Source organism: Heliangelus exortis, chromosome 14, assembly GCF_036169615.1.
Source record: "Heliangelus exortis chromosome 14, bHelExo1.hap1, whole genome shotgun sequence".
In the NCBI taxonomy this organism is placed as follows: domain Eukaryota; kingdom Metazoa; phylum Chordata; class Aves; order Apodiformes; family Trochilidae; genus Heliangelus; species Heliangelus exortis.
The window spans coordinates 7,108,038-7,133,062 of record NC_092435.1 but is presented as its reverse complement, the minus strand read 5'-3'; the positions used below and the strand labels follow the sequence as shown (position 1 = coordinate 7,133,062).

Genomic DNA, 25,025 nt, shown 5'->3' with positions numbered 1-25,025 from the left:
AGTCACAGTGATTGCCATTAAAAAGCTTGACATTTACCTTACAACAGTAATAAAATAATAAAGCCTAATTTGGTTTACGAGTGGTATTTGCAGTGTTTCCTGTGCCTGGAGTGGGGCATATTGTGAAGATCACTGCTCTGCTGATCAATTATGTCTGCTTAACGGCGCTGCTGTAATTCTTTCCTGTAATCACAACCTTCTTTCAGCAGAGCTGTTCCAAAGTTTCCCTTTGAAACTATGACTTTGACAGGAAAAGCAAATGTGTTCAGATACTCCAGTTTCCAGTGAATAACAAAAGCTTCAGAGTTGAAACTTTCCGGTGAAAAGTGGGGAAAGACAAACCGGGTGTCTGCACAGATTTAGATTTCCAGAATCTTTCAGATGTTTTCAAAGGCTGTTTTCCATTAAAAAGCTATTTTTCTTCTCCAAATAACTTGCTGTCTTTTACTCCTCAATATAATTCCCTTCTGTTAGTGGCCTCTCAAATAATAACACACCCCTCCCCCCAACACCCCGGTGTGCTTTACACCCCTGAGCAACTGCTATAGAGTCAAGGGGAGGAGTGAGGAGCTCCTGCTGCCCAAGGGGGGCTGGGAGCCCAGACTTCATTGCAGGGACCCATCCATGGGCACACACACCCCCTGCACAAGACTTTTCCCAAGCCACTCAGCAGCTCCACTTCTGTCCACTTGGATTTACCCCCAGCTTGCAGCAGGAGGTGCCCCAACACACAAATCCAGAGCCAGACCCACTCAAAGAAATATTTTCCCTCGTTTCCCACCCTGAGCAAAACTCGAAGTGGATTTTCTTCTTTTCAGCACAATTTTAATTAGTGCATGATGCACTCTGGGTTTTTATGAGCATAAACAGCTCGGGAAACCAGTGCATGCCAGCTCCTCTACACCAGGGAGCCTCATCCTGTTCAGACTAGAAACTTCACGCTGGATTTCTGAAAGCCTTTCTTAAGATGGGTTCATTTCCATGAAGGAATGATACGATTTTAACAAATGGAAAATTTTGAACATAGCAAAAAAAATTCGTCAGGAAATTCCTGACTGGGCTGACTTTGGGGCAAGGCTCTGCACAAAGCCACCGTGGGATGCCAGAGCCTCCATGCTGAGAGTTTGGGCTTCCCACCACATTGCCTGCCCGTGCACATCCATTCTCACCTGGGTCTGTGCACACACACTCTTGCTGTGCCATGTCCCCCCCATCAGCAGCTCCCAGGCTGCCCCCACTGCAGAAGACCCCCTGCACCTCTGAGCATGGGTGAGCAGCCCCCCAAGAGCAGCAGCATCATATTCCCAGAGCCTGGGACCTCCAGGTGTCAGTGGATGGGCAGGAGAGAAAAAAAAAAAAATGGAACCCCACACGTGGCTGATGGGACCCTGGTTGCAGCCAATGGGACCCTGGATGTGACTGATGGGACCCTGGATGCGGCTAATGGGATGTGGTTGATTGGATCCTGGATGTGGCCACTTGGACCCTGGGTGTGGTTAATGGGATCCTGGACATGGCCAATGGAGCCCTGGATGTGGCCAATGGACACGGTGCAGTGGAGCTTCCTGCAGGTTGGTCTCCAAAGGCGTGGGAATGGCTTGCACCCTGCAGAGAGCAAGCGCTGCGGGAGGGCCCGGGGCCCAGGGAGCTGGAGGGGGGGGAAATCTGGCTGCCACCATCGTGGGGGTGGCCATGTCCCAGCCTTCCCCATCGCATGTGCAGCCCAGAGCCTCTGTGACTCCACCTCGGAGCGGGCTCACGTCCTCGCACACGGAGGAGACCATGGGAGGGACGGCTCGGGAGAGCCCGGAGAACCGCGGCTTTCCGGATGTAAGTTCATGGCTTGCTTTGCCACCACTCAGCTTGTCAGCATGATAAGGAGCTGATAAGCAGGTGTGCTGCTCCCTCTCCAGTCAGCAGCAAACCTCTGGCTATGGCTGTTTTGTCATTAATTAGGCAGAAGCATCCAAGACCCCAAAGAGGACCCGCACCAGATACCAGCTCTGCGGACTGCTCTTCAGCGCGCTGCTCGTTTCTCTTATTCTGATATTTTTTGGTGTCAAATATCTCTGGAACCCAACTCCCAGAAAAGTAAGTAAAAACTCTCTGATCTGTTGTTTCCCAGTGCCGCTTCCACAGCTGGAGTCGTGTTCCCCCCCCCCCAACTCACTGAGATTCTAGCTACACCCCAAAACCCAGGCAACTTCACAAAATGTATTTTCTTAGACCACAAGTATTAGTGGGACTTTTAAAAAATCTTTGTATTATTCATAACTAGCTTTTACTTTATATAGACTGGGGTTTTGCCTCTGTCACCACATTCTTTCCCTGACTGACAATTAGAGGGGATGGGAGCTACGCCACCAAGAGTTAAAGTTACTCTTATTTCACCGGCAGCAAATTTTATGACAAGTAAGAAAATATTTTCCATTTCATTTCAATTATCTTGCCAGAAACTGGTGGAAAAGTCATTATGCCACCGCATAAAGAGGAGAGAAAGCCAGGACGCAGTGGTGATTGATTGTCACGGATTATATTTCTTGCTTTAATGTGTCTGCAATGTGAGGGGACGGTGAGAGGGATTAGCTTTTAGAGGAGCTCCTGCTAACTGGATTGTGCTCCTTTATTCCCAGCTCCCCAGACAGACGCTGCTGTAAGTGCCGAGCATGCTGGGGGCAGCATCTCTGCCTGCTTTGGCCAAGTCTGCCAACCTCCCTTTTTTTTTCGTTCTGTACCCCAAACAAATCTCTTAACCTCAAAGTTAACAGCCTGCCTGGTGCTCCTCATATTCTCCTCCCCTGGGAGTTTCCATGCTCATCCAGGAGGCTCCATTTTGCACCCTGGCACCAGGGGTTATTGTAGACTCTTAAGAACGTCTCAAAAATTCCTGTGTGCAGTCCAAGTGTCCCCTTTCCCTCTTTCCCACGGTGGCATCTTCTGTCTGCTCCCTGCCCCACGCCAGAGCAGCGCAAGGGCTGCCCTCCCGCCGGGCAGAGGAAGCACCCTGCTTGCTGGAAACTTTGTCTTCTTATCAGCAAATAGAAATAAATAATCCCAAAATAAAAGAAAAAAGTAATAAAAGCCATATGTGCCTTCTGGATCCTGCCAAGATGGTAATAAAGTCTCTACTGTTCCTCGAGAAACAGGGTACGTGCCAGCACGGGGGGAAGAGGCTGTTAACCCCCGGAGGGGAGGTTTTCTCCCAGCCTTTCCTAGAGCCTTTGCCACAGCCTCAGAAGCATTATCCAGCACACTGGTCCTCACCAGCAGGCACTACTGGAGGATGGAGTCCATTGGTATCTCTGGAAGCCCTTCACAACGCCCAGTGAGTCAAAGCAAAGCCCAAGGTCACAGGGAAGCAAAGATTTTTCCAGCAATGGAGCTGCACATTGATGATCAACAGCAGCAGTGTCACTGTGCCCTCTGTGGTCACAGGGCAGCAGTTTCTCCAGATGGACCAGGAGTCAGCCAGGAACAGCAGGATAGGGCAGGCTGGAAGTTCCTAATGCTCAAAAAACACCAAGCAAGGGGAATTAAGCTCCTTAAGAAACAAAGCCCCCTTCAGGCTCTCTTCATGCAACTGCAGAATGGAAAAAACCTTTAAAGAAGACTTATTCCTCTGGGAAGTGGCCTTGGACACAGAACTGCCCTCTGCACAGTCCCATCCATGCCTGCCAGCACCACTGAGGAGTGAAGGCAGTGAGGCAGCCAACGAGGGGGTCATGGCAGCCTTGGAGGGAAACAGATTTCAACAATTTGCCAGCAAGTGTCATTTTTAGCCCTACAAAACATCTCACAGCTCTCTGAGCAGCATGGAGCTGGCCAAGCCCAAATGGCCACTGTGCTGGCAAAAGTCATTCTTTGTAAATGGAGAGGCACTGGAAGGTAAGGTGCCACCCAGGATCCTACCCTCCTAGAAATGATTTGGAGAACTGTGTGTGTTTTGACAGTCAAAACCAGAGCCCTTCCAGCCACCTGGGGCTTCAGACTATTTTTTCCACAGCGTAAAATCCATTGACAGCCCAATACCTCTGCAAAAACCTCCTTCTGACTAACAGGAGATGCTCTTGGCTGCCAAGGCACTCATTGCTCTTCTCATTTTTAAGCCTGGGCAAATGTATCTCCTGCACAGTGAGTTCTGTGCCCTGGAGGAAGCAAGATGGGGAGATGCTGATGCTGAAAACATTGCTCAGAATCTTTGAACCCTCTGGTGAGGAGGGACATGCAAGAACGAGGGGACCCTGAAATCAGGGCTAGGTGGGGGCTGCAGGCAGAGCCCCTGCCCCTCACCTCGGCCTTGCTTCAGGCCTAGGGTGCTCCTTCCCCAGCTCTATGAACACACCAAGGGATGATCAGGGCTTTCCCATTTCTGGGCCTCCATCCCTTTTCCCTGCCCTGCGGACTTCAAGGGTTTTGCCAAGCCCTTTGCTTCCACATGACACCATTTGATTTGGGAAACAAGGCTCCCCAAGGCTCTCTCTGGCTCTCGCCTCGCCGGCAGAATCGTTTTTGTGCTTCAAATAGCATCTGCTGCTGCTCATGCTTGAAGGGTCAGCCCTCCACCGAGACTGGAGAGCTGCCGGGCCGGCGGAGTGGAGCGAGCACCTGCCAGGAGGAGAGGGAAGGAGGGAAGGAAGGAAGGAGGGAGGAGGGAGGGAGGGAGCTGGTCCCCCGGTGCTGCGCATCCCGGTTCCCCGTGGTGATGAGTGCCACCGGGAAGCCGGCTGCTACGCCCCGAAGCTCTTCAGCAGCCCTCGAGGAGGTCTTTGATCCGCAGGCAATCCCTCATCTCCTCCAGGCAGAGAGAGGCTTTTACTCTTTTGCCTTTCCAGGAAAAAGAGAAAGTGCAGAGATGGAGCAAGCGAGCTGGGAATGACACGATGGGGCAAGCAAGCTGGGGACTGGGAGAGAGGGAGCCAGGGGTGGAGTGATGGAGCAAAACAGACAGGGACATGGTGATGGAGCAAGAAAGCCAGGGAGAAAGGAAAATGAGGTCCTTTGGGCTCAGGACTTCAGCCCAGGCTGGAACACAAACAGGATCATGCCACAGAAAACAATGGCAAAGGCTGAGCTGTAGCAAAGCTTCTAGTGCAAGTGGGGGATGAGCATCTTCTCCCTGGCTTCACACGTCCCCCCAACAGCCTGACCCCGTCTAGCCCTTTTTCCCAGCCCTGGTGCCTTGGAACTGCCTTTTCTTGTGCTATCCAGGGGACTGTCCTGCTGAGAGCCTGCCCCGTGTGAGGGTACCCAGGATCGCAACCCTCTTGCCCACCAGCCTGCATGTGCAGTGGGGTAGGGGCAGAGCTGACCCCCTGTGTGGTTTTGGCCCCTGCAGGTTTACGACATGGAGCACACATTCTTCAGCCATGGTGAGAAGAAAAAGATTGTGATGGAGATCGACCCACTGGCCAGGACGGAGACCTTCAGGAGCGGGAATGGCAGTGAAGAAATCCTGGAGATTCACGACTTCAAAAATGTGAGTGTGGCAGAGTTTGTCCCCAGGACCTCCCTGCTGCTTTCCAGCAGGACTGACATGTTCCCTTAGGACACCATGGGGCAGCTGGAACAAGGCCTGGGATGATCAAGAAGAGCAATGCCCATATGTAAACTCCCTAGGGATGCTCTCAGAGGAAAGGAGATGTCTCTACACAAGCTTCCACCAGTGTTTAAAAGTAGTCTGGTTCAGTTCCAACAAAACACATCTTAAAAGCAAGCCCTAGTTATTGGATTTACCCTTGCACAGGAACGCAATCATCATAAATCTATCTGAGCCCAGTACATTTGTCTGTCTGGAGAGCATTAAAACCTCCTGACAATGTTGTAGGCTCTCACTGAAACCTAATTAAAATTTGTAGGGAAATACCCTGTGCAGTGACATATGGCAAAATTTTCATCTAATAGCCTAGCAGGAACTGGGGGCTGAGTGTTCATATAACCATAACGGTCAGATGCTATTCTGCATATTTTTATTTATATGATAACTAGAGCTCATGATAGTTATAAGGAGAAGGGGAGCAAAGTAAAAATTTTATGACTATCTGCCTGAAAATATTTTTAAAAAGCCTGATTCTCCCAAACCATAAAATACAATATCCCTTAGGAGAACCTGTTAGTACATCTTATCACTGCTGCTGAACAGAGTTTGCACAAAAACATCAACAGGAAAAACCCAACTCAGCTCACCCAGCTGCCATCCCCCTGACTGACAGAGCTATTCACCTTCCTGCCTTGCCCTGACTGCTTGTTTGGTGTTTGCTTTGATGCTGCAGGGGATAACTGGCATTGTCTTTGTGGGGCTTCAAAAATGTTTCATCAAAACTCAGACTAAAGTCCTACCTGAGACGACAGAGGCCAAGATCCCTGAGCTTGAGGTAAGTGACTAAAACAGGACACCCCCCATCCCCAGCAAAACCCTCTCCTCTCCCTGGCACTAGAAGCATGGCCACCATCTCCATCACACTCCCATCTCCTCCAGCCTTCCTGGAGACTCCTCAATGGAGAAATAAGGAGTTGTGATCGCTTCATAGAATGATCTTATTTCAGAGGATTGCTTCTAAAAACAACAAGTGGAAAGAGACGGGATTAGACAGCTGACAGACAAAAAACTCTTGGCACAATACTGGAGATCAAGAACAATAATCCTGTTGTAGTCAAAAGGTCGCAAGGCAGCTCAGGATTAGCAGGCACCAAAAAGTCAATCAAATTGTCTTCTCCAAGAATTGAGCCTCATGTTCTCAGGCATAATGAGGCAGAAGTAACGAATCTAAAAGAGCAGCCGGGTTTAGGAAATGCAATTTGAGAAAGCACTTGGTGTACAGCCCTGGGAAGAGGGACATGCCAGGATAGAGCCACCTCCCTGGTGGAATTTCCTCCAATCCCTGTGCCCAACTGCATCTTGCCCCCGTTTGCCCACCCCATTGTGCTGAGAGGAGTTGCACACCTTGTATGCTACATGGAAATAGCATTCAACTTCATATTTTAACCCCTCTCCAGCAGTATAATGTGGGGTGGTGGCTCAGTCCCTTGGAAAAATTTGTCCCCCGGCCCCATCCCTGAGGTCCCAGTGGTGGCACAGCCCTCCTGCCTCCCTGCTTGTAGGATGGAGGGTATTAACAGATCAAAGCCTGCCCCAAGGAAGCCACTGCAGATAAAACACCAGCAGGACACATGTTTGAAATGAAGCGTGGGCAGAAACATTTCCCTGAATCATGATCCAAATTCCCAGACACCGATTCTTTGATTATGCTGTAAGAAGCCAATAGATCTTTTCAGCTGCCATCGTAAAAGTGATATGACTTCCCAGGCTTTAGCAGAACATTGCCTCAGGTAGTGAGCTGAAATGGAAAATCCAACAAGATAAATGTAGATTTAAGCTCTAGACATCTCTTCCCAGAGCCCATGTGCTGCCAAGTCCTCCAGGCAGCACCTCCCCAACCCCATGGCTTTCACCACAGACCCCGAATACAACTCAGGCTGGGTAAGGTTGTGTTGGTGCTTTCCTAACGCTTCTTGAAGCCATAAGGAAAAACTCTGCAAATGAGAAATACAGCTCCAGACACCTTCTGGAGAGAAAAATGCCATTTGCCAGCTTGCTCAATGGGCTACCACCACCAACATACACAATGTCGTCTTGGCAGAGAGCTCAGCACAGACCCATCCAATAATCTTTATATATCTCCTTCCCTAAGCACCTGCCAAGACATGCTGTGGACTAATGCAACAGCAGAGACATGTGGTATAAATTACAGAATACGGCCATGCAAGGAATTTCTGTGAGGAATAAATTAAAGTGTTCGATCACAAAATCAGTAGCAGACGGAGAGAAAAATTAGGTAGGAAGAGCAAAGCAGAGAGGAGATGTTTTAATCTTGGGTTCTAAATGAGCTGGGGTGTTCCAGAAGGCCCTTCCAGATGGTAGGGACTCACAGGAGAGGGCTTCTGAAGCCTGATGAAAAGAGAAAGGAGAGAATGCCATGGTGTTGGCTGAAACATAGGACATGGAGGACAAGGTTCATGATGGGTCTCAGTCCTTGAGGACCACCAGGGTCTTTCATGTGCACCCAGTGAGCACCACAAGCCCTGGCAGATGAAGTCCAGTTGCCTCTGGGAGGGGAGAGGTGTAGTAAGACGAACCTCTTCTATGGATGTGGTGCTCCAAGGTCCAACCAGGTGTCCCAGTAGAATCTCACGAATGGTGCTCTGACCAGCCTGGATCAGTGCTACTGCTCCAAAGGTGGCAAACCAGACACTGGCTATGCCAGGTGTGAGCCTTTTATTGGCCCCCTAATCCTGCTCATGCACAGTAGGGGTCTGCTCTAATTAGGCACAGGTGGGCTTCACACGAGGTCAAGCCCACTACCTGGCAATTATTGGCACCTGGTTACCTCATGTCACTACAGAGAGGTGCCTCTGTGCAGGCCAAGGGGAGGAGAAGCAGCCAGCAGTGGGGAGATGTTGTCTCAGCACACCAGGGTGAAATCTCACTCTTCTTCTAGGGAGAAGAAATCACAACAACCTATGTCGAGCAGTCCGTGGTCTGGGTGCCTGGGGAAAAGCCCATTCAGAACAAGGAGTTCCTGAAAGACTCCAAAATTTTTGACATCTGCAGAAATGTGACCATCTACTGGATCCACCCCACACCAATAGCAGGTACAAGGAGGCATCTCCTCCCCAGAGTGGCTGTGGGACCCCTCGCCAGGAGCAGCCCTACCACCTACCCATGTCCCCTCTTCCATATTGCCAACTGCACCGTCGTGGGAACCCATTTCCACAGCCTCATTGTACATCTCAGGCATGAGCACAATGTTGGCCAAGGTGACAAGAGAGCGTGGCCAATGTAACAGGAGGGGATGAAGATTCTCTCTGCAAAGCACTTGTCTCTGCTGGCTCCCCACTGCCCTGCCCTTTACAGAGTGGCCACCCACCTCGTAACAGAGCAAAAAACCCAAACCCCTTTGTACCTGCAGAGAAGCCAGTGCTGCTGGAAACTGGGACGTCTCAATTCTTGTCACTGCATGAACATCAGAGCATGAGCAGACATCTGCATCTAAATCACACCACGGGGTTGCCACCTCCAGCTGCTCACTACACAGCTCTCGCAGAGGCTGTGGCCTCTGAGTTCTGCCAGCATAATTACCTGCTCTCTCTAACCCACTTCTACCCCAGAGCTGGTTTTAAAACTCCTAGCAAGAAAACTCCCTCTCTTCTGCAGCTGCAGAGGTGCCAAGGCAAATCCTGTCCCCCAAGGGACAGCTCAGAACCACCCATGGTCCCTGGAGCAGGTGGGCATCAGGGACTCCTGATGCAGAGGGAGGCTGTTGTCCCCTTTCTGCTCCCTCACTCCCTGCTGTTGAACCCTGTTGCAAAGAAAATTAATGTCACTCTGGGTCTTACCTAAACCACCAACAGGTGCTATAGATGAGTATAATCTGCCCCAAATCGTGTTGCTCTGCTGGGGCCTGTGCAGGGGATGCCAACATCATCCATGGGCACCCACCACCACAAGGAGGGGGTAGGCCATCTCTCCTCTACTCTTTCCTCCTGTCTCCTACAGCCCTTCTCCCAGGCTTGGTAAGAGCAGGAGGCAATGGAGTACAGCTGGTTTGCTGCTGGGGCTGCTCAGAGTGGTTTCCTTCTCTTCTTGTACCATAGCATCAAATGCTGGTAGAGGCATTAACAGCTGTGTGCTGCATTTGTTCCCCTACTCCCTGGCTGTTGACAGCACTGTTTGGGCTCTTCCTGTAGCTCCTGAGCTGGCTGACCTGGAAGGGGCAGAAGAAGATGACACTGAGCTGCTTATGGACAACCAGAGCTGGTTGGATGGAGGAAGCAAACACGAGGTGGAGAAGGATGCACAGGTGGGACCCAAGCGCCAGGCACGGCAGCTGACAGAGGAGGACCTGCCCGTCAATGACTACGTGAGTGCAGGGAACCACACCTCAGGGTGTGCCAAAAATGGTCCTGGAGTACCCTGGCTGTGCTCCTGGCGTGTCCTCACCATGTTCCTAGGGTGGTCAGGCCATGCTCCTGGGGTGCCCTGGTGAGGTTCCTAAGGTGCTCCACCCATGCTTTTGGGTGCCCAGGCTGTTCTCCAAGGATGTCCATGTTTCTGAGGTGTCCTGGCTGTGCTTCTGGGGTGCCCTGGCCATGTTCCAAGGGTCCTCAGGCTTCCCTCCCTGGCCTTGCTTCTGGAGTGCTGTGTCCATTCTCCTGGGGTGCCCTGGCCATGTCCCTAGGGTGTTCAAGCCCATATTTCTGGATGCCCAAGATGCCCTCCCTGTCCATGCTCCTGGATTGTCCCGGCCATGTTCTCAGGGTGCCCCAGCCACACCACCCCCCTCGCTGTGCTGACGCTGGCTCTTCCCGGCAGTCGGAGAACGGTCTGGAATTCCACCCCCTGTGGGATGAGCGAGGTTACTGCTGTGCCCAGTGCCGCCGAGCCAACCGCTACTGCCAGAGGGTCTGTGAGCCCCTCCTGGGGTACTACCCCTACCCCTACTGCTACCAGGGTGGGAGGGTCATCTGCCGGATCATCATGCCCTGCAACTGGTGGATCGCACGGATGCTGGGCAGGGTGTAGCACCCCATGCTCGGAGGCTGTACTGCACCTTCCTGCCGTGCCACCACCCCTCCAGATGTGTCCCGATGATAACAGCCAGCTGTTACCTGCTTGATGACCCGCCAGGGTGGGAGGCCCCAAGTGCAGCCCCCATACCCAGCACCCATCACCTGTCCCCTGGTACCCTGCGCTGCTCCCGCGGGGCTGGGGGAGGCTGTGCTCGGGTGCATCGCTGAGCAGCAAGAGGCAAACAATAAACGTCTTTATGAGTGATTGCAAAGAAAATGGAAAGTCGTTTAGTCTCAGGCTGTGATGCTTAACAGGTCTGAGGAGGGATCTAATCGCTCAGCTGCCTCGTCACAAGCATCCATAACTCTGGTACCAGGACTCGCCTCGTTGGGGATGCATAGGGGTCCCTAATTTGTTCCCTGATGGCTCTGGTAGCTGTTCCTCATGTCCCAGCACTGTGCTCTGACGTGCTCAGTGGTTATCTGTGACAGCTCAGGGGTGGCACTGATCCCCTCAGGAGCAGCATGGCAGCATGCACTCAAGGCAGAGGCAGGAGTGGGCACAGTCACCCCCCAGAGACCCCAAGTGCCATCAGCTGTCCCCAGACCTGTGACCAACAAATGGTCAATCCCCAAGCTGCAGGAGAGAAAATGCAAGCGACACCACAGTTATCCTGGGCAGGACACTGCTGGCAGCAGCACTGGGGCTGAGGGCCAAAACTCCCCTGCACTCCCCAGGCACCTTCTTATGTTCATGGCCTTGGTGCTCACACCAGACCCCAGGTTCCAGCTTTCATCCCAGGAAGCAGCTTTGACATCCCACAGGAATCCCCTGGCAAAACCCCCTCAGTGTCACCCAGGGAACACACACTGCCATGGCCTGGGACTTTCAGGGAACACCTGGAGAGATGAGCTGGCTCAGCTGCACATAGCGAGGAGGGAGCAGGGGGTGGGCTCTGCTCACTGCCACTGTGCTAGGTGCCAGCCATGGTGTCCCTAGGGCTGCCAGGCCCTCCCTGCATCCCTGTGCATGACATGAGCATGTGTTAAGGGTCATTCCCTCCGTTCCTGTTCATGGCTGTGCTGACAATATGGTGAAAACACTGGGAGTGCTGTGCAGCAGAGCTCCCCACGCAGCATCCTAGGGGACACCAATCCACCTTGGGGACACCAGGCACTTTCAACAGGTTTCCCCAGAGATGTCTGAATGCAGCAGGGACATGCAAAACCCACCCAGCCACGGCTGCTGCAGAAAACCAGAGCTCTGGGGACTGCCAGTGGTGCTCACATCCTGGTTTGGTTGGTGCAGATGGGTCACCAAGGCACATCCAACACCTTTGCCAGGACAGTGGTTCCTCAGCCTACCTGGCATCTCCCTCAACACATGCCTGTACCTCTGGGACATCACTGGTGTCTCTCCAAGTGAAAGCAAGATGTCTACACTATTCCAGGTAAGATACACACCCTCTGTTGGCAGCAGGGTGATGGCAGTCAGGATGAGCAGCCTGGACAAGTCTCCATCCTCCTCAGGTGGGCACAGACAGGTGGTTCTGGTATTCCTGCAGCAGCTTGGAGAGCTCTGGGCTCCCCATGCCTCCCTCTGCCAGCACCATCCCTTCCTGCCCTGGGGGAGCTGGCTGCAGAGGTGACAGCAGCCCCTCGCCTGGCACCAGGGCCAGCCAAAAAGGCATCAGTGCAGGGTGACCTCCCCCTGCACAGGCTTTCTGATGGGGACAGCTTTATCCAAACCTGGCCCTGCCTCTCACATGTTCCTGCCCTGTCTCCATCCACCCATTAACTGCTCTCAGCCATCTCTCCACCCCAGTTTCCATGCTCTGACGCACGCTTCCTCACCATCCCAACCCAGGAGGCTTTCAGCCAGCCAGGCACTGCCAACAGCCTCATTTATTCACTCAGCTTAAGCACAGCATGAGGATTTAGGGGGTTGGGTTCTTCAGGCTGCCCTGTACTTCATCCTTTGCAGCACCAAGGGGGGTTTGGCTGGGGCAGCTCACCTGGCACCACAGCAGTGTTTGCTAGGGGGCTGACAAAGGGCCACCACTCCTGCCCTTGGTGTAACCCCCTTTTTATGCCTGGCTCCTCACCAGGAGCAGCAGAGGCAGCCCTGGCAGCTGTTTGGCTGCTCCAAGCCACAGCCCTTGCGAGTTTGGTGCTTGGGATCCAAAAATCCCCCAAGCTGGGTGGGAGGGAGCTGCAGCAGTAAGGCAAAGGCTTACAAGACCAGCAACAGCCCTAAGACCAGCAGTTCCAATACAACACAACAGCTTAAATCCATGTTTCTTGCCCCAGGGAGAGGCTGGGGACACAGACAGTTCTGCCCCCTGCCCCAAGCGAGCAGCCGGAGCAGAGGGTGAATGAGTTTGCAGGGGCTGAACTCACCCACCCCCCTCCAGCCTGGGACACTCCAGGCCTTCTGCTTCAGCACTGTTACACAACTGCTGTTATGAAGAAAATTCAATTACAGGAGTTATTTGTAAGCAGGAGTGCACCAGTGAGGATCAGAGAAATGCGAGCTGCAATGGTCTGGAGGTTACGGCTGGCCTGGGGCGAGCAGGTCAAATCCCAGAGGGGGTTTGCAGCTCTTTGCAGGACTTGAGCAAAGGAATTTCCAGGAGATCAAAAGAAAAGCTAAGGAGGTTTCATAGAGTAAAATATCTTAATATTTATTGTGTCTCAGGACAAAAGAGTTCTACTTGATACACAAAACGAGTTAAGGCAGCATATAATACTGACAATCAAGTCACAGCTGACTCGGTGTAAGGACACCTACCAAGGTAAAGGCACCAGGAGCTACATTACCAAACCTGACTACAGCTTAAAAAGAATCACTACAGGCTGTACTTTGAAAAGTACAACTATAAAAAAGTATATAAAACCCAGGGTAGGGATGAGAGGGAGCTTGGCAACACGCCAGACCTTGCTGAGCCGAGGGCTTCAGGCAGGCAGGGCCACGTTTTAATGGGGCAATAGCCCCTTCTCGAGAGCTGGGGAGGGAGGGAATGTGGGGGGGTTGCCAGAGATGAGGGGGAGCATCATTTTCCCGACAGAGGCACCAAAGATGAGCACTAGAAATCCCATGAGGCCAGCAGCACCATCAGCTTTGGCATGGCACTGGAGCGCTGCAGGGGAAAGAGCCGGGGGCTGCATTGCCGGGGGAGCGAGGTTGCTGTAACCACCACAGCTACACTAATCCCACGCAGTGGCACATCAGAGGAGTGTTAGGAAAAGTCCCTGAGCACACCAGGACAGCTGCTGCACTCATTTCTGTGAGCTAGTTTGAGAAGAAGATCAGTCAGTTCAAAGCAAGATTTCCCCAAGTGGCATCCAGCGGTAAACCGGAGGTGGTGGCATCCTCCCTGGCCATGGAGAACACACCCTAAGATGCACAAGACAATTAACAGACAAGGCTGATTTATACACAGATAAAATGATGCTGCAGATACGGTGCCCTCTCTCCCCACACACCCCCAGAAGCACCCACTGCTGTGCTGGAGGTCCCCAGGGGTGACCAGACAGCAGCCAGGGATGAAGAGGAAAACCACTGAGCTTACACCTCCCAAGAGACATACCCGGTCACAGCGTGATGGGGACCACCTACACCATCTCATACTGATTGTTTGTGATGTACTGGGACAGGCAGCAGGCGAGAACAATGCCAATCAGCTGAAAAAGAAGAAAAAAATCCCCACACATCAGAGGAAGCTAAAACCAGGGGGTAGTATATTAGGGGAAAAGCCTTCCAAATCGCTCCAGAGCATCAGTTTTATAAAATCCCAAAATGAACAGTGGGGTTTACAAACCACAACACAAGCTGCTGTGTCCTGCTGGGGAGTAAGTAACTGGGAGAGGCTGAAGGGGAGGCTCCTGGCAAATATCAGCCAAACAAGAGATGTTCCACATCCCATCCTGCTACATTTTGCTTCATGAAGCATTTACGGTCTTACGGCAATTTTGGAGATTACACAGATACCAGGAGCGTCACAGCCAATTACACAGCCACAAGAGAACAGCAGCCACCTCTCCCCATAGCAAGGACAGCAGGGAAGCAAGGTCACTGGTTTTGCATCAATGTCTGAAGGACACACCACTGTTATCACAACGTGGCCTCCCAATCCCCAAGCAGACATTTTGGGCCAGATTCTGCAGAAGCCTGACCTACACAAACAAAATTAGAGCCACATTTACATGATGGGTCCCCACTGGGCACCCCAACAGAGCACAGCTTGCTGAAAGGGTGATAAAAGCCAGGAACCAGTTATAAATCCCAAGCCTGGCACCAGCTGAGGTAATTTCAGGGCTGGGAACCTGCAGCTCCTCACTTAAGTGTTGGTCACATCTCAGTGACCCCACAGACCAACTGAGAAGGACAGTGGGGTGAGCAGCTGGACACAGCAGACCCACCCAGGCTCTTGGGCTCTCCTGGCCACAACCAGAGCAGTCAGTAGCACAAGGAGCAAGTTGGGAGCTGTTGGCTCCCACCTCTCCCCCACTTCAGCACATCCGCTCCAGGAAACCCACGGCAACACGTTCTGCACAGGACAAGTGTCCTGGCAAGGTTCTGCCTTGCAACTCCTGCCGTGGCCTCTGTGTCCCAGACCAAGGGGAAAGGGAGTTCCAGTCCCTCCAAAGCCAAGGTCGGAAAACCCTCATCATCTCGGGAAGCCACACCACAGTATCCAAGGCAGAGCTGGGGCAGGGGCCTCTCGCTTCCTGCTGGGATAAAACTGGCCAGAGCAGGACAGGCAAGCACACTGCTGCAGGAAGCATCCCACAGGATAAAGCAAAGGAGTGGGAGGGAGAAGAAGCAGTGGCAGGGTAAAGTGCTGTGCTTACAGCCACCCAGCCACAAAGAAGTGATGCCAAAACACCACCCTGATTAAAAAGGAAGGTCAGTGGGTAGGAAAAGGAAGGACGCAATTTGATCCCCGCCAAGAGCAGTCACAGGGAGTCAACCCTGCACAGCACAGGCTCCAGTTGGGTTTTCTTAAAGTGGGTTGTTTCAGACAGGAGCTCTTCTCATATAAGCTAGGCTCATGGAAACAGAGCTGCTGCTCCAGCCCTGTGTTTAGGAGACTGGAGCCTGTACAGTAGGGAGAGTAAACCCAAGAGGAATCTGCAAAATAGATGCTCGTCCCTGGCTAAGAAAGGTTGGGTCTTTTGTACACACACACACCAGACTTTGCACAGAAATGAATCACCCACTTGCTTTGTTTAGCACTCCTCCTGCGCCAGCCAGCAAGGGAGAGTTACCTGGAAGCAGGCGATCCCAAAGGATATTCCAGCCACAACACTCATTTTCGACTCCATTGTTGATGTTACCAGGAAAAAACAACCCTGCAGAGAAGGGAAAGAAAGCACATATGGGTCCAGTGTTTTTCATCCTCCTGGAGCATACACTGTCATCTCCCCAGAGCACTGGCAGCTCTAGAGAAAGACTCTTCTGCGTGGGCAGCCAAGGGCTTCTGGCTGCCACCCAAGGGCTTTGCCTGACCTTGGCAAAGTCATTTCCCTGCCAGTGGTGTGCCCATCAGCCCCAGCCTGGTGCCTTATCGAGGGGAACACTGCCCTGGGGCTGCCCCAGCCTTGGCTTGGTTTGAGCAAGGTGACTCATCCCAGGAACGTCCCTTGCACTGCCTGGCTGTCTCTCCTGGATGAGGTCACTCATGCTCATCACCAGGTCAGGACTTTGAACAACTATTGGAAGACGTCAGCACTGACAAAACTTTACCAGGAAATCACCTTCTTATTCACCTGTTCTACCAAACACACAGCCCTGAGCCCTTGACCTCCAAGGAAGGAGTGGAGAGACCTCACACATAAGCTGCTTCCTCTATGCCCTTCCCCTACCTCAACCCCAGGGCAGTCCCTGGGTCACAGGGTGTCTGTATCAAGACCAGATTTCCTTTCAAGCCTCCCAGGGAAGGGGAAGCCCTTCTCTACCTGCCCAGCTCTGCCCTCCCCATCTCCAGGACTGGCAGGGCTTTTTTCCCCGAGTTTAACTTACATCCACAAACACTTTCAGCTTGGCTTTGCTCGGGTCTTTCAGATCACCCTCTGAGCAGTCGTCCTGGTTCTTGCAGCAGCTTTGGGGGATGCCCCTCTGGGTGAAGTACTCAGTCTTCTCCCAGTCTGAGTAGTTCTGCACCCCACAGCAGTGCAGCTGAAGAGGGAAGCACATTTGGTGAGCACGGTCACCCCAGGGTACTGACCCCCAAGTCCCACAGCTCCTCTGCCCTCACCCCTCCAGGAACTGCCCCCATCTCATGCAGCACCTCCTCCCAAAAGGTGCAAAAGGACCCTCAGCCCTGAGACAGGGATGCTGATAAAACAGGGGGTCCCCAGGAATGTCCCAAGATGAAGCATTAGACACACCCCCATACCAGGCAGACACCAGCCTGTGGCACTCACAGTTCTCTGGATGGTGTCAACAGCCTCACTGTGCCGATCCGCAGTCACGTTGTAGTCCCTCAGGGCCAGGTTGAGGTTACTCTCAAAGTTTGTCTTAATCTGCAAGAGAAAGGTCTCTGCAGTGGTGCCATCACCTCCCACGCTTGGCTCCACATTAAGTCACCTCTTGGTGATGGCAGGAATGACTCTGGCTGTGGCCAGCAGACGTTCCCCTGACCACCCAGGCAATTAAAGGCTGCAGTAAAGGGATGGCTGGGGATGCACTGGGGCAGCAGGGATGTGGTGTGTAATAACAGGGATCTACACAGTGCCAACTCTCCCCAAGCAGGCTGCTCCATGGAACACTTAAGAGGAGTATTAATTACAGAAATTAATGCAGAAGATAGACCAAAGCCAGAAATTAAAGTCCAGGGCTACTTCGCCTGTCCTGGGAGAGGAGCAGCATGGTGTGCCAAGATAGACCCTACACCCAGCCTTGTTCTTATGGGGACCCTATTGGGGACCAAGCTGCTCTTTGGGCTTTTAAAAACCTATTTTAGCTAAACTAAACACTTCTGTCCCTCCAGCAACATCTGAGACTGCGCTTGGGTTAAAACCTGCACAAAAGCATCAGGACAGAGCAGCAGCCACCCAGACTCACCTCATGCCTGAAGACGAACCCCACGACGGCAGCCACCAGGACGATGAGGAAGATGAGGGACAGGAGCATAGCGTACTGCAGGCAGAAAGGGCGGGATGGGACAGGTGGATGGGATGGGGTTGGGGTTTGTTGTGTTGGGATGGGTCAGGATTGGTCAGGAAGGGACGGGACCCCGTGTCACCCCCCCTCCGAGGCTACCCACCAGCTTGAGCATCCAGGTGCTGCCGCGGCAAGTGGCGAAGCAGCCGAAGGTGCCCAGGAGGACGACGACAGTGCCAGCGCCCACCAGGACGAAGGGGACGTTGGTGGCCTTCTCGTCCAGCAGAGAGAAGTAGACAGCCAGGCTCACCCTGCCCCAGACGCCCACGGCCAGCAGCACGATGCCCGACACCTGGGGAGAAGGGAAAGCTGTCGTTACCCACGACTATCGCAACAGGGAGACACGTCCGCGACATGTCGCGGGGCCGGGGCGAGGCGGGGGGTGCCACCACCCGGCGCTCACCCAGAAGACGAAGGTGTAGGTGAGCAGGACGCTCTTGAGGCAGGTGATCACCGGCTTCGTCTGCAGCCGCCGCGACGGGGACGCCATGGCCGACACGGGCCGACCCGAACCGACTGCTGCCGGGACCGGTCCCGCCGCGCCGCGCCCCGCCCTGCCGGCCCGCCCCCGGGACGGACGGAGGAGCCCGAGTGGCGGCGGAGGTTGCCGAGCGCTCACGGAAACTGCCGAGCGTGCCCGAAGGCGCGACGCTCCTCCCCAGAGGGGGCGTCCCTGCCTGCGCCCTGCCGCCCCCTGCCTGCACCCTGAAGACCCCTGCTTACCCACTGCCACCCCTCTCTGCATTTTGTCACCCTCTGTCTGCCCTCTGTCACCCCCTGCCTTCACCCTGCCGCCCCTTGCCTGCCCTCCTGCCCCAGCGGTGGGCAGTGCAGCCCCAGCCCCTCCTGGCCCCCCTGTCCTTGCCGTGGTGGTGTGTCACTCGACCAGAACAGGGACAAGATGGGGTAGGGGCAGCCACCCTGCACCCCAGGACAAGGCACAGCCGCTGTACCAGCAAGCGACGGGCATCCCGCTCCTCCGGGATGCCCCGGGTTGTAGGCTCACGGCCAGCCTTCCTCATGCCCCTGCTCCTGCAGTCCATACAGCGCCAGCCTCCCGGGCAGCCTGCTCGGGACAGCTGGGTTCTTACAAGCCTGGCTGCCACATAATTAGTGCATTCAGGAGCACTTTGCCCTCCCCCGCCACACCACCACCCCGCGCCAACTCCCCTACCTGTCCATGCCAGGCTTCTTCGCCGGGTCTCACCCATGCCGTCCTGTGCTCCAGAGCCCAAATCCCAGCTGGCTCTAGCTCCTGTCTTGCCTTCCTCTTCCATGCCCATGGGATGCGGGGCGGTGGGTCCTAACGAACGCCTCTGCCTCACGGCTCACGGGGGCTGAACTTCAGCTGGAAAACAGACCCCAGCTGGAAAACAGACCCTGGCTGGAAGCGCTTGCCTCCAGACCTGTCTTGAAACCCGCTGTATGCAGCAAGGTTTTTTCCTCCCCCCTGGTAGGGGGTAGGTGGGAAAAGGGTCCTGGATCCTGCAGTTTCGCCCTCCTCTGGACCCCCATTCCCGGAACCCGGCAGGGCTGGCACAGGCTCCACTACACTGTCTCCTGAGTCAAAGCAGCTCCTGGCTCTTCTGCTCACAGGGAAAAAAATCTGACGACCTTTTAAAGCCTCAGAGAAGCAGGAGGTGCATAGGAAAACGGGTGATCCTGGGATTTATTATTTTTGACAGTCTCATCATTTTGGGCCTGACTCACGGCTTTTGAATGTTTGGGACAGGCAGCAGAAGGGAAGAGTAGGTTTGCTCAGCACAGGCACCAGGGTCAGGAATCTGTGCAGTGACAAGGCGACGGAGGAGGCTGTCGCCCTGTTTCCAGTCCCTCTTCATCCTCGCCGGGGCTCGCAGCTGCCCCCGGACCTGGCACGGCAGGGAGGCTGGATAGACCCTGGCCCCTGACCCCCCGGCATGGCGCAGGATGTAGCTCCGGTCCTGCTGGTTGTCCTCACCAGGTTGGTGTCATCCACGTGGCACGAAGGTGAGTGCTGGAATGCGTGTGCACAGAGGGGGGGGGCCCTAGGGACGGCAGTCTGCAGCCCCCTTCGGGGGGTCTACGGGGGAAGGGAGAGGGAGGGGGGTGCCCTAATGCAGTGATACTGGGTGCCTGGTGGGGCACGCATGGGGGGTTTTGGGTGCCTGAGGGGGTGCGCTGTGGGGTACGGGAGGGGAGGAGTGGGTGCTGGGAGGCTTCCAGAGAGGAGCAGAAAACCAGCCTCTCCATCACGCCCCTGCCTGCGGGAGTGCAGCTTTCCCGCTGACTCCTCGCCCCCATGGGGGCCATCGGCCGGCAGATGTTTGCTCGGACAAAGCGCTCAGATCCAAGCCGCTCCCCCACAGACAGGCCGACGGGTCAAGAATCAAAAGCTCTTGCTTTGTTTGGCGGGGGGTTTCTCCCTTCCCTGTTCCCGTCCCCATCTCTCGCAGTACTGCAGGATGCTCCTGCCCGGTGCCTCCAGGGCTGCAATCTGGCCCCAGGTGAGAAGGAAAAGGCAGCGCCCGCACGAAAAGGGAACATTGCAATTAAATGGCACATCTGCCTGCAGGGACAGAACACACCCCCTCCCTGGGGCCCCAGCAGGGGGCTCAACAGCCCCCCGGGAAGCAGCTCTGCTTGCTGGGACAGTCCCACCGACAGCCACCCCGGACCCCTCCGCTCCCCACGCAGCATGGGAAGGGCGCTGGGATAAACGGCTTTGTGGAAAGGAGTGGGTGACTTAACGGAGCTTGTGGGAAGCGGTGGGGAGTCATCTGTAGTAAAGTTCATGTCGGAAAAATTTGTAATGGAGTTTCCTCCTCGTGACGGCGGGGCTGCTGCTTGGAACGTCCATCGGGGGATATCGCCTTCCCAAAACGTGAAGCAGGGGGGAGGGGAGGGCAAGGGCACAGCTGTGGCAGGGCTACCGCTTGGCTCGGGGTCCCATCCCAGGCAGAGCATCCCCGCCATGCCGGAGCAGGGTGGGCTGGCGGCGAGGAGGGGGCAGCGATGGCGGGGGCCGGCGGAAACACGGCGGAAACGTGAGCTCAGTGCTGGGGAATGCCGTGGCCGGCCGAGGCGCCGAGGGGCCGCGGGGAAGGACGCCAGCCCTCTCCCCCTCCATGGCTCCCTCCCAGCCTGCTCGTCCCTTGCCCGTAGGGGCGCGGTGTGGGCCAGAGAGCGGCCCGCAAGGATGGCCATTGGGCCAGGGACACCCGTGCACATCAGGGATGGCTTGGGGCCAGCAGCTCTGGCCAGCACCATCCCCCCAGCAGCTTCATCCTTCCCTGGTGCACAAGCGAGGGGCTGCCTCTCCCCTAAGCTCCCCCGGCCAACCTGCGTGCCTCTCCTCCCTTGCCCTGGCCAGGGGCTCCACCAGGACAGGCAGGCGAAGGTAGTTTTCTTCCTTACTTCAGGATGCAGGGATGGTGCCGTGGGAGCGGGTGGAAGAACTTCCCAGCAGCACGAAGCCGGGGGTCAGTGCCAGCCCGCCCTGTGCCAGCACCCGCTTCCTGCCATAACCGCGGCTGCTCCTGACGCTGTTTAGTCTGCGGGCTGGTGCCAGCACACACCGTGTGGCTGGGGACTGAGCTCCCCGTCTGCCCCGCTTAACCCTTGACAGCAGCCCTCAGGATGGCAGGATACAGGCTGCTGGGGCTGGGAGAACTCACTGGGGACCTGTAGGGTGTTTCTGGGATGGAGGGTTGCAGCTGTCCCAGGAGGCATCGTCACCTGCGTGCTGATGTGGCTGTGAACCATCATGCAGCCCCCTTACCTCTCCCCTTCTTCCCAGGGTCTGGCTACTATGCTGCTGAGAGACACACCAATGAAGTGTATGTGGAAGAGCCACCCCCAGAGCCTGCCTTGGACTACCGCCGAGGTACCAGCACTCCAGCCCATCCCTTGGATCCCTAAGGGGAAACTGAGGCATAGAAGAGCTGGGCACCCCCCTGACCTCCCTTCTCTCCCCCAGTGCCCCAGTGGTGTGCCACACTCAACATCCACCGTGGAGAGGCCACCTGCTACTCATCTCGGGGAAGCTCCTACCGCAGCAGCCTGGGGACACGCTGCGAGCTGAGTTGTGCCCGTGGGTACCGACTGGTGGGGCCCAGCACTATCCAGTGCCTGCCCAGTCGCCACTGGTCTGGAATGGCATACTGTCGACGTGAGTGTGCCCCAGCCATCAGCTCACCAGCATCCCTGCAGGCACCCGCGGCATCCAGTCCTGGGTGCTTTGCCTGCTGGTGGCTGCTTCCCTCCCCTCCCTGCTCTCTCCATCCCAGAAATCCGGTGCCACGTGCTGCCGGCAGTGCTTCAGGGCTACTATGTCTGCTCGGATGGCATGCAGATGGATTCCCGCTGTGACTACACCTGCCTGCCTGGATACCAGCTGGAGGGTGACCGGAGACGGATCTGCATGGAAAATGGGCGCTGGAGCGGCAGCGACCCAATCTGTGTAGGTAAATTCTCCCCCCATGCTGCAGAAGGGCAGGCCACCCTCCATCCTTGGGGCGCTGGCAAGTATTGCCCCCATGCCTGACCCTGCATTGCCAGGTGGTGACACCTCCCAGCCCTGGGACCCCACTTCTGCTGCTCCCAGAGGTGCTGGGAGCCCCAAAGCAGGGGTTGGTGCGGGGCACATTGGTCAGGGGTGCTGGCATTGTTGGCTCCAGGGTGCCCAGGCTGTGTTCAGCATCCCTGGGGTGGGGGGAGCTGAGTGCCAGGGCCCAGCTCCAGCAGCTTCCCCAATTCCCTCTCTTCCTTACGAGCAGATATGGAGCCTCCCAAGATCCGCTGCCCGGACTCCCGGGAGCGGATAGCTGAGCCAGGCAAGCTGACTGCCACCATTTACTGGGACCCACCTCGTGTGAGGGACTCTGCTGATGGCATCATCAAAAGGTGGGGACAGAAGTGCTGTGGGCATCACTGGCAAGGGCTGGGGATAGCACTAGGTGTCTCCTCCTGGGACCCTGATGCAGAAACCCATCTGCTGGGTGCAGGGTGTTGCTGCGGGGCCCGGAGCCCGGCTCCGAATTCCCTGAGGGGGAGCATGTGATCCGCTACACTGCCCACGACCAGGCCTACAACAGAGCCAGCTGCAAGTTCAGCATCCGTGTCCAAGGTGAATTGAGCTCCTCAGGGGCTGCCGGCTGCCCTTCCCCCTGCTCCTGGACCTGCACCCCACAGCTGGGGCTGGGTCCCATCAGCCCCAGCCCTCACCCAGCCCTCCCCCTTTGCAGTCAGGCGCTGCCCTGTCCTGAAGCCCCCGCAGAATGGCCACCTCTCCTGCACCTCCGATGGCAACAACTACGGTGCCACCTGCGAGTACCTGTGTGAGGGGGGCTACGAGCTCCAGGGCACCTCCCTGAGGGTCTGCCAGTCCACCCAGCAGTGGACGGGCTCCCAGCCCCTCTGTGCACGTGAGTGGTGGGAGGCAAGGGGCCAAGGCCCTGCCAGCAGTGATGCCTACTGCTTGGGGAGATGCTGCCCAGCAGGGAGGAGGGGTGGGGAAGAGGTGGGGGGTCAAAACATCGTTCCTCCATGCTCTTGCCTCCTGCCCCAGCCATGCAGATCAACACAGCTGTGAACTCAGCTGCCAGCCTGTTGGATCAGTTCCACGAGAAACGCCGCCTCCTTGTCATCTCGGCCCCTGACCCCTCTAACCGCTACTACAAGATGCAGATGTCCATGCTGCAGGTCAGGAGATTCTCCCACCCACCCCTCCTTCCTGTAGCCCCAGCACCCTCTCACCACCCCTCTCCCCCCCAGCAAACTGCCTGCGGGCTGGATCTGCGTCATGTCACCATCATCGAGCTGGTGGGGCAGCCACCACACGAGGTGGGACGCATCAGGGAGCACCAGCTGTCCCTTAGCATCATCGAGGAACTCAGGTAGGGGGGAGACAGGGGGTCCAGGTGCTGGGGATGGGAACACTTCTGGGGATGGCAAAGCATGAGGTTGCAGATGGGTTCATGGACACCAGAATGTCACTGCCAGCCATGCAGTGAGTGTGGCACCTTAGCAGTGGTGTCAGCCCTTGGCCAAGTCCCACTGCATCAGAGGGGCTTGTGGAGACACCCCCAGACCTCTCCTGAGGAAGAGATGGGAGCCACTACCTCAAGAGAACCCGGGAGGAGAGCATGGGAGGGGCAGGCTCAGCCCCAACCTGAGCCCCCCCCCCCAGCAGCTTCCCCCTGCCCCCTCAGGCGGTTCCTGCGCCTCACTCGTGCCCACTTCAACGCGGTGCTGCTGGACAAGGCGGGCACCGACAGGGAGCGCTACATCTCCCCTGTCAACCCCGACGAACTCTTCATCTTCATCGACACCCACCTGCTGGGAGAGAGGGAGGCAGCACAGCGGGAGCAGAGCGGGGACCCCTGCGAGTGAGGCAGTGCCGAGGAGACCCCTCCCCTCTCTGCCACCACCAACCTCCCAATGGACACCTTCCTTTCTGCTTTTCTAGTCGCCCACTCTAGAGGAGGACCAGGGAGCTGAGGACATCCAGGGGAAGGGGAGCCCCACTCCAGCCCCTCTGGCACAGTGGGGACAGGGGCCATGTGCAGCAGTGTCCCCGCTACCCAGCAGCCAGGAGCAGTCTCCAGCTGTGGGGTGGGATGGCTCAGCCCAGCCAGGATCACAGCAGGAGCCACAGGAGTGTCACTGCCAGACCCCAGGGCAGGGGAAAAGACAGGGATTCAGACCCTGGGGAGACAGATGAGAGCAGAGTGGACGTGGCAGGCAGGGCGACAGCCTCTAATGTAGCAGCTTCACTCTCCCTGCAGCCATCCTCACACCCTGCACAACCTGAACCCACTCCCTCCTACTCTGGCACTGATGCCAGGGTTCTGCTGAGGTACCAGGGCCCTGCCCCAGCTGCCAGAAAGCCTTTTATTAAAAGCAAACAGCCAGTGAACAGCCCACCTTGAGAGCTCACTCTCCCCCCCTTACCCTTCACCTCCCCTTCCACCAGCTATGGGGCAACCCTTCCTCGGATCTGTTTTGGCAGTAGAATATTAGCTCAAATTAAAGATATTTGTATAAAAGTCAGTGCTGGCAGAAGGTGTGTTGCAGAGAGGCCCAGGAAACGCATCCTTCCTGGGGACACCACCCCCAGCTTCCCCCACCACTTTGTCCCAACCTTGCTCTATCCCAGCCCCATAGCCAGGGATGGGCTGTGCCCTGCTGCCCCATGCCTGGAGCTGGCAGCATCCTGCAGGAGAGTGGGAAAGACGAGGAGGGAACAAGCTGTGACACACAGGGGGTGGGAGGAAGAAGAATGGAAAGAAGAAAAAAAAACCAACCACAT

The 25,025-nt window shown here is 55.7% G+C and overlaps 3 protein-coding genes across 3 annotated transcripts; 2 read left to right on the top strand and 1 right to left on the bottom strand.

The window, feature by feature from the left end:
- Positions 1–1,571: 1,571 nt before the first annotated feature.
- On the top strand, positions 1,572–10,843 carry TNMD (tenomodulin). The gene is made up of 7 exons (XM_071757900.1): positions 1,572–1,830; positions 1,957–2,091; positions 5,336–5,476; positions 6,270–6,371; positions 8,496–8,649; positions 9,745–9,917; positions 10,370–10,843. Exons 1-7 carry the CDS (start codon positions 1,594–1,596, stop codon positions 10,577–10,579), a joined length of 1,152 nt encoding a protein of 383 aa, XP_071614001.1. The 5' UTR covers positions 1,572–1,593; the 3' UTR covers positions 10,580–10,843.
- A 2,381-nt stretch (positions 10,844–13,224) lies between these two features.
- Positions 13,225–18,295, bottom strand: TSPAN6 (tetraspanin 6). The gene is made up of 8 exons (XM_071757671.1): positions 18,138–18,295; positions 17,838–18,026; positions 17,636–17,710; positions 16,996–17,094; positions 16,592–16,747; positions 15,838–15,921; positions 14,157–14,250; positions 13,225–13,963 (listed from the first exon to the last, which is right to left on the bottom strand). Exons 1-7 carry the CDS (start codon positions 18,222–18,224, stop codon positions 14,182–14,184), a joined length of 759 nt encoding a protein of 252 aa, XP_071613772.1. The 5' UTR covers positions 18,225–18,295; the 3' UTR covers positions 13,225–13,963; positions 14,157–14,181.
- Positions 18,296–19,081: 786 nt separating this feature from the next.
- SRPX2 (sushi repeat containing protein X-linked 2) lies at positions 19,082–24,766 on the top strand. The gene is made up of 10 exons (XM_071757432.1): positions 19,082–19,723; positions 21,513–21,599; positions 21,693–21,884; positions 22,003–22,179; positions 22,492–22,618; positions 22,720–22,841; positions 22,960–23,139; positions 23,283–23,416; positions 23,489–23,610; positions 23,926–24,766. Exons 1-10 carry the CDS (start codon positions 19,654–19,656, stop codon positions 24,104–24,106), a joined length of 1,392 nt encoding a protein of 463 aa, XP_071613533.1. The 5' UTR covers positions 19,082–19,653; the 3' UTR covers positions 24,107–24,766.
- The last annotated feature ends 259 nt before the right edge of the window (positions 24,767–25,025 follow it).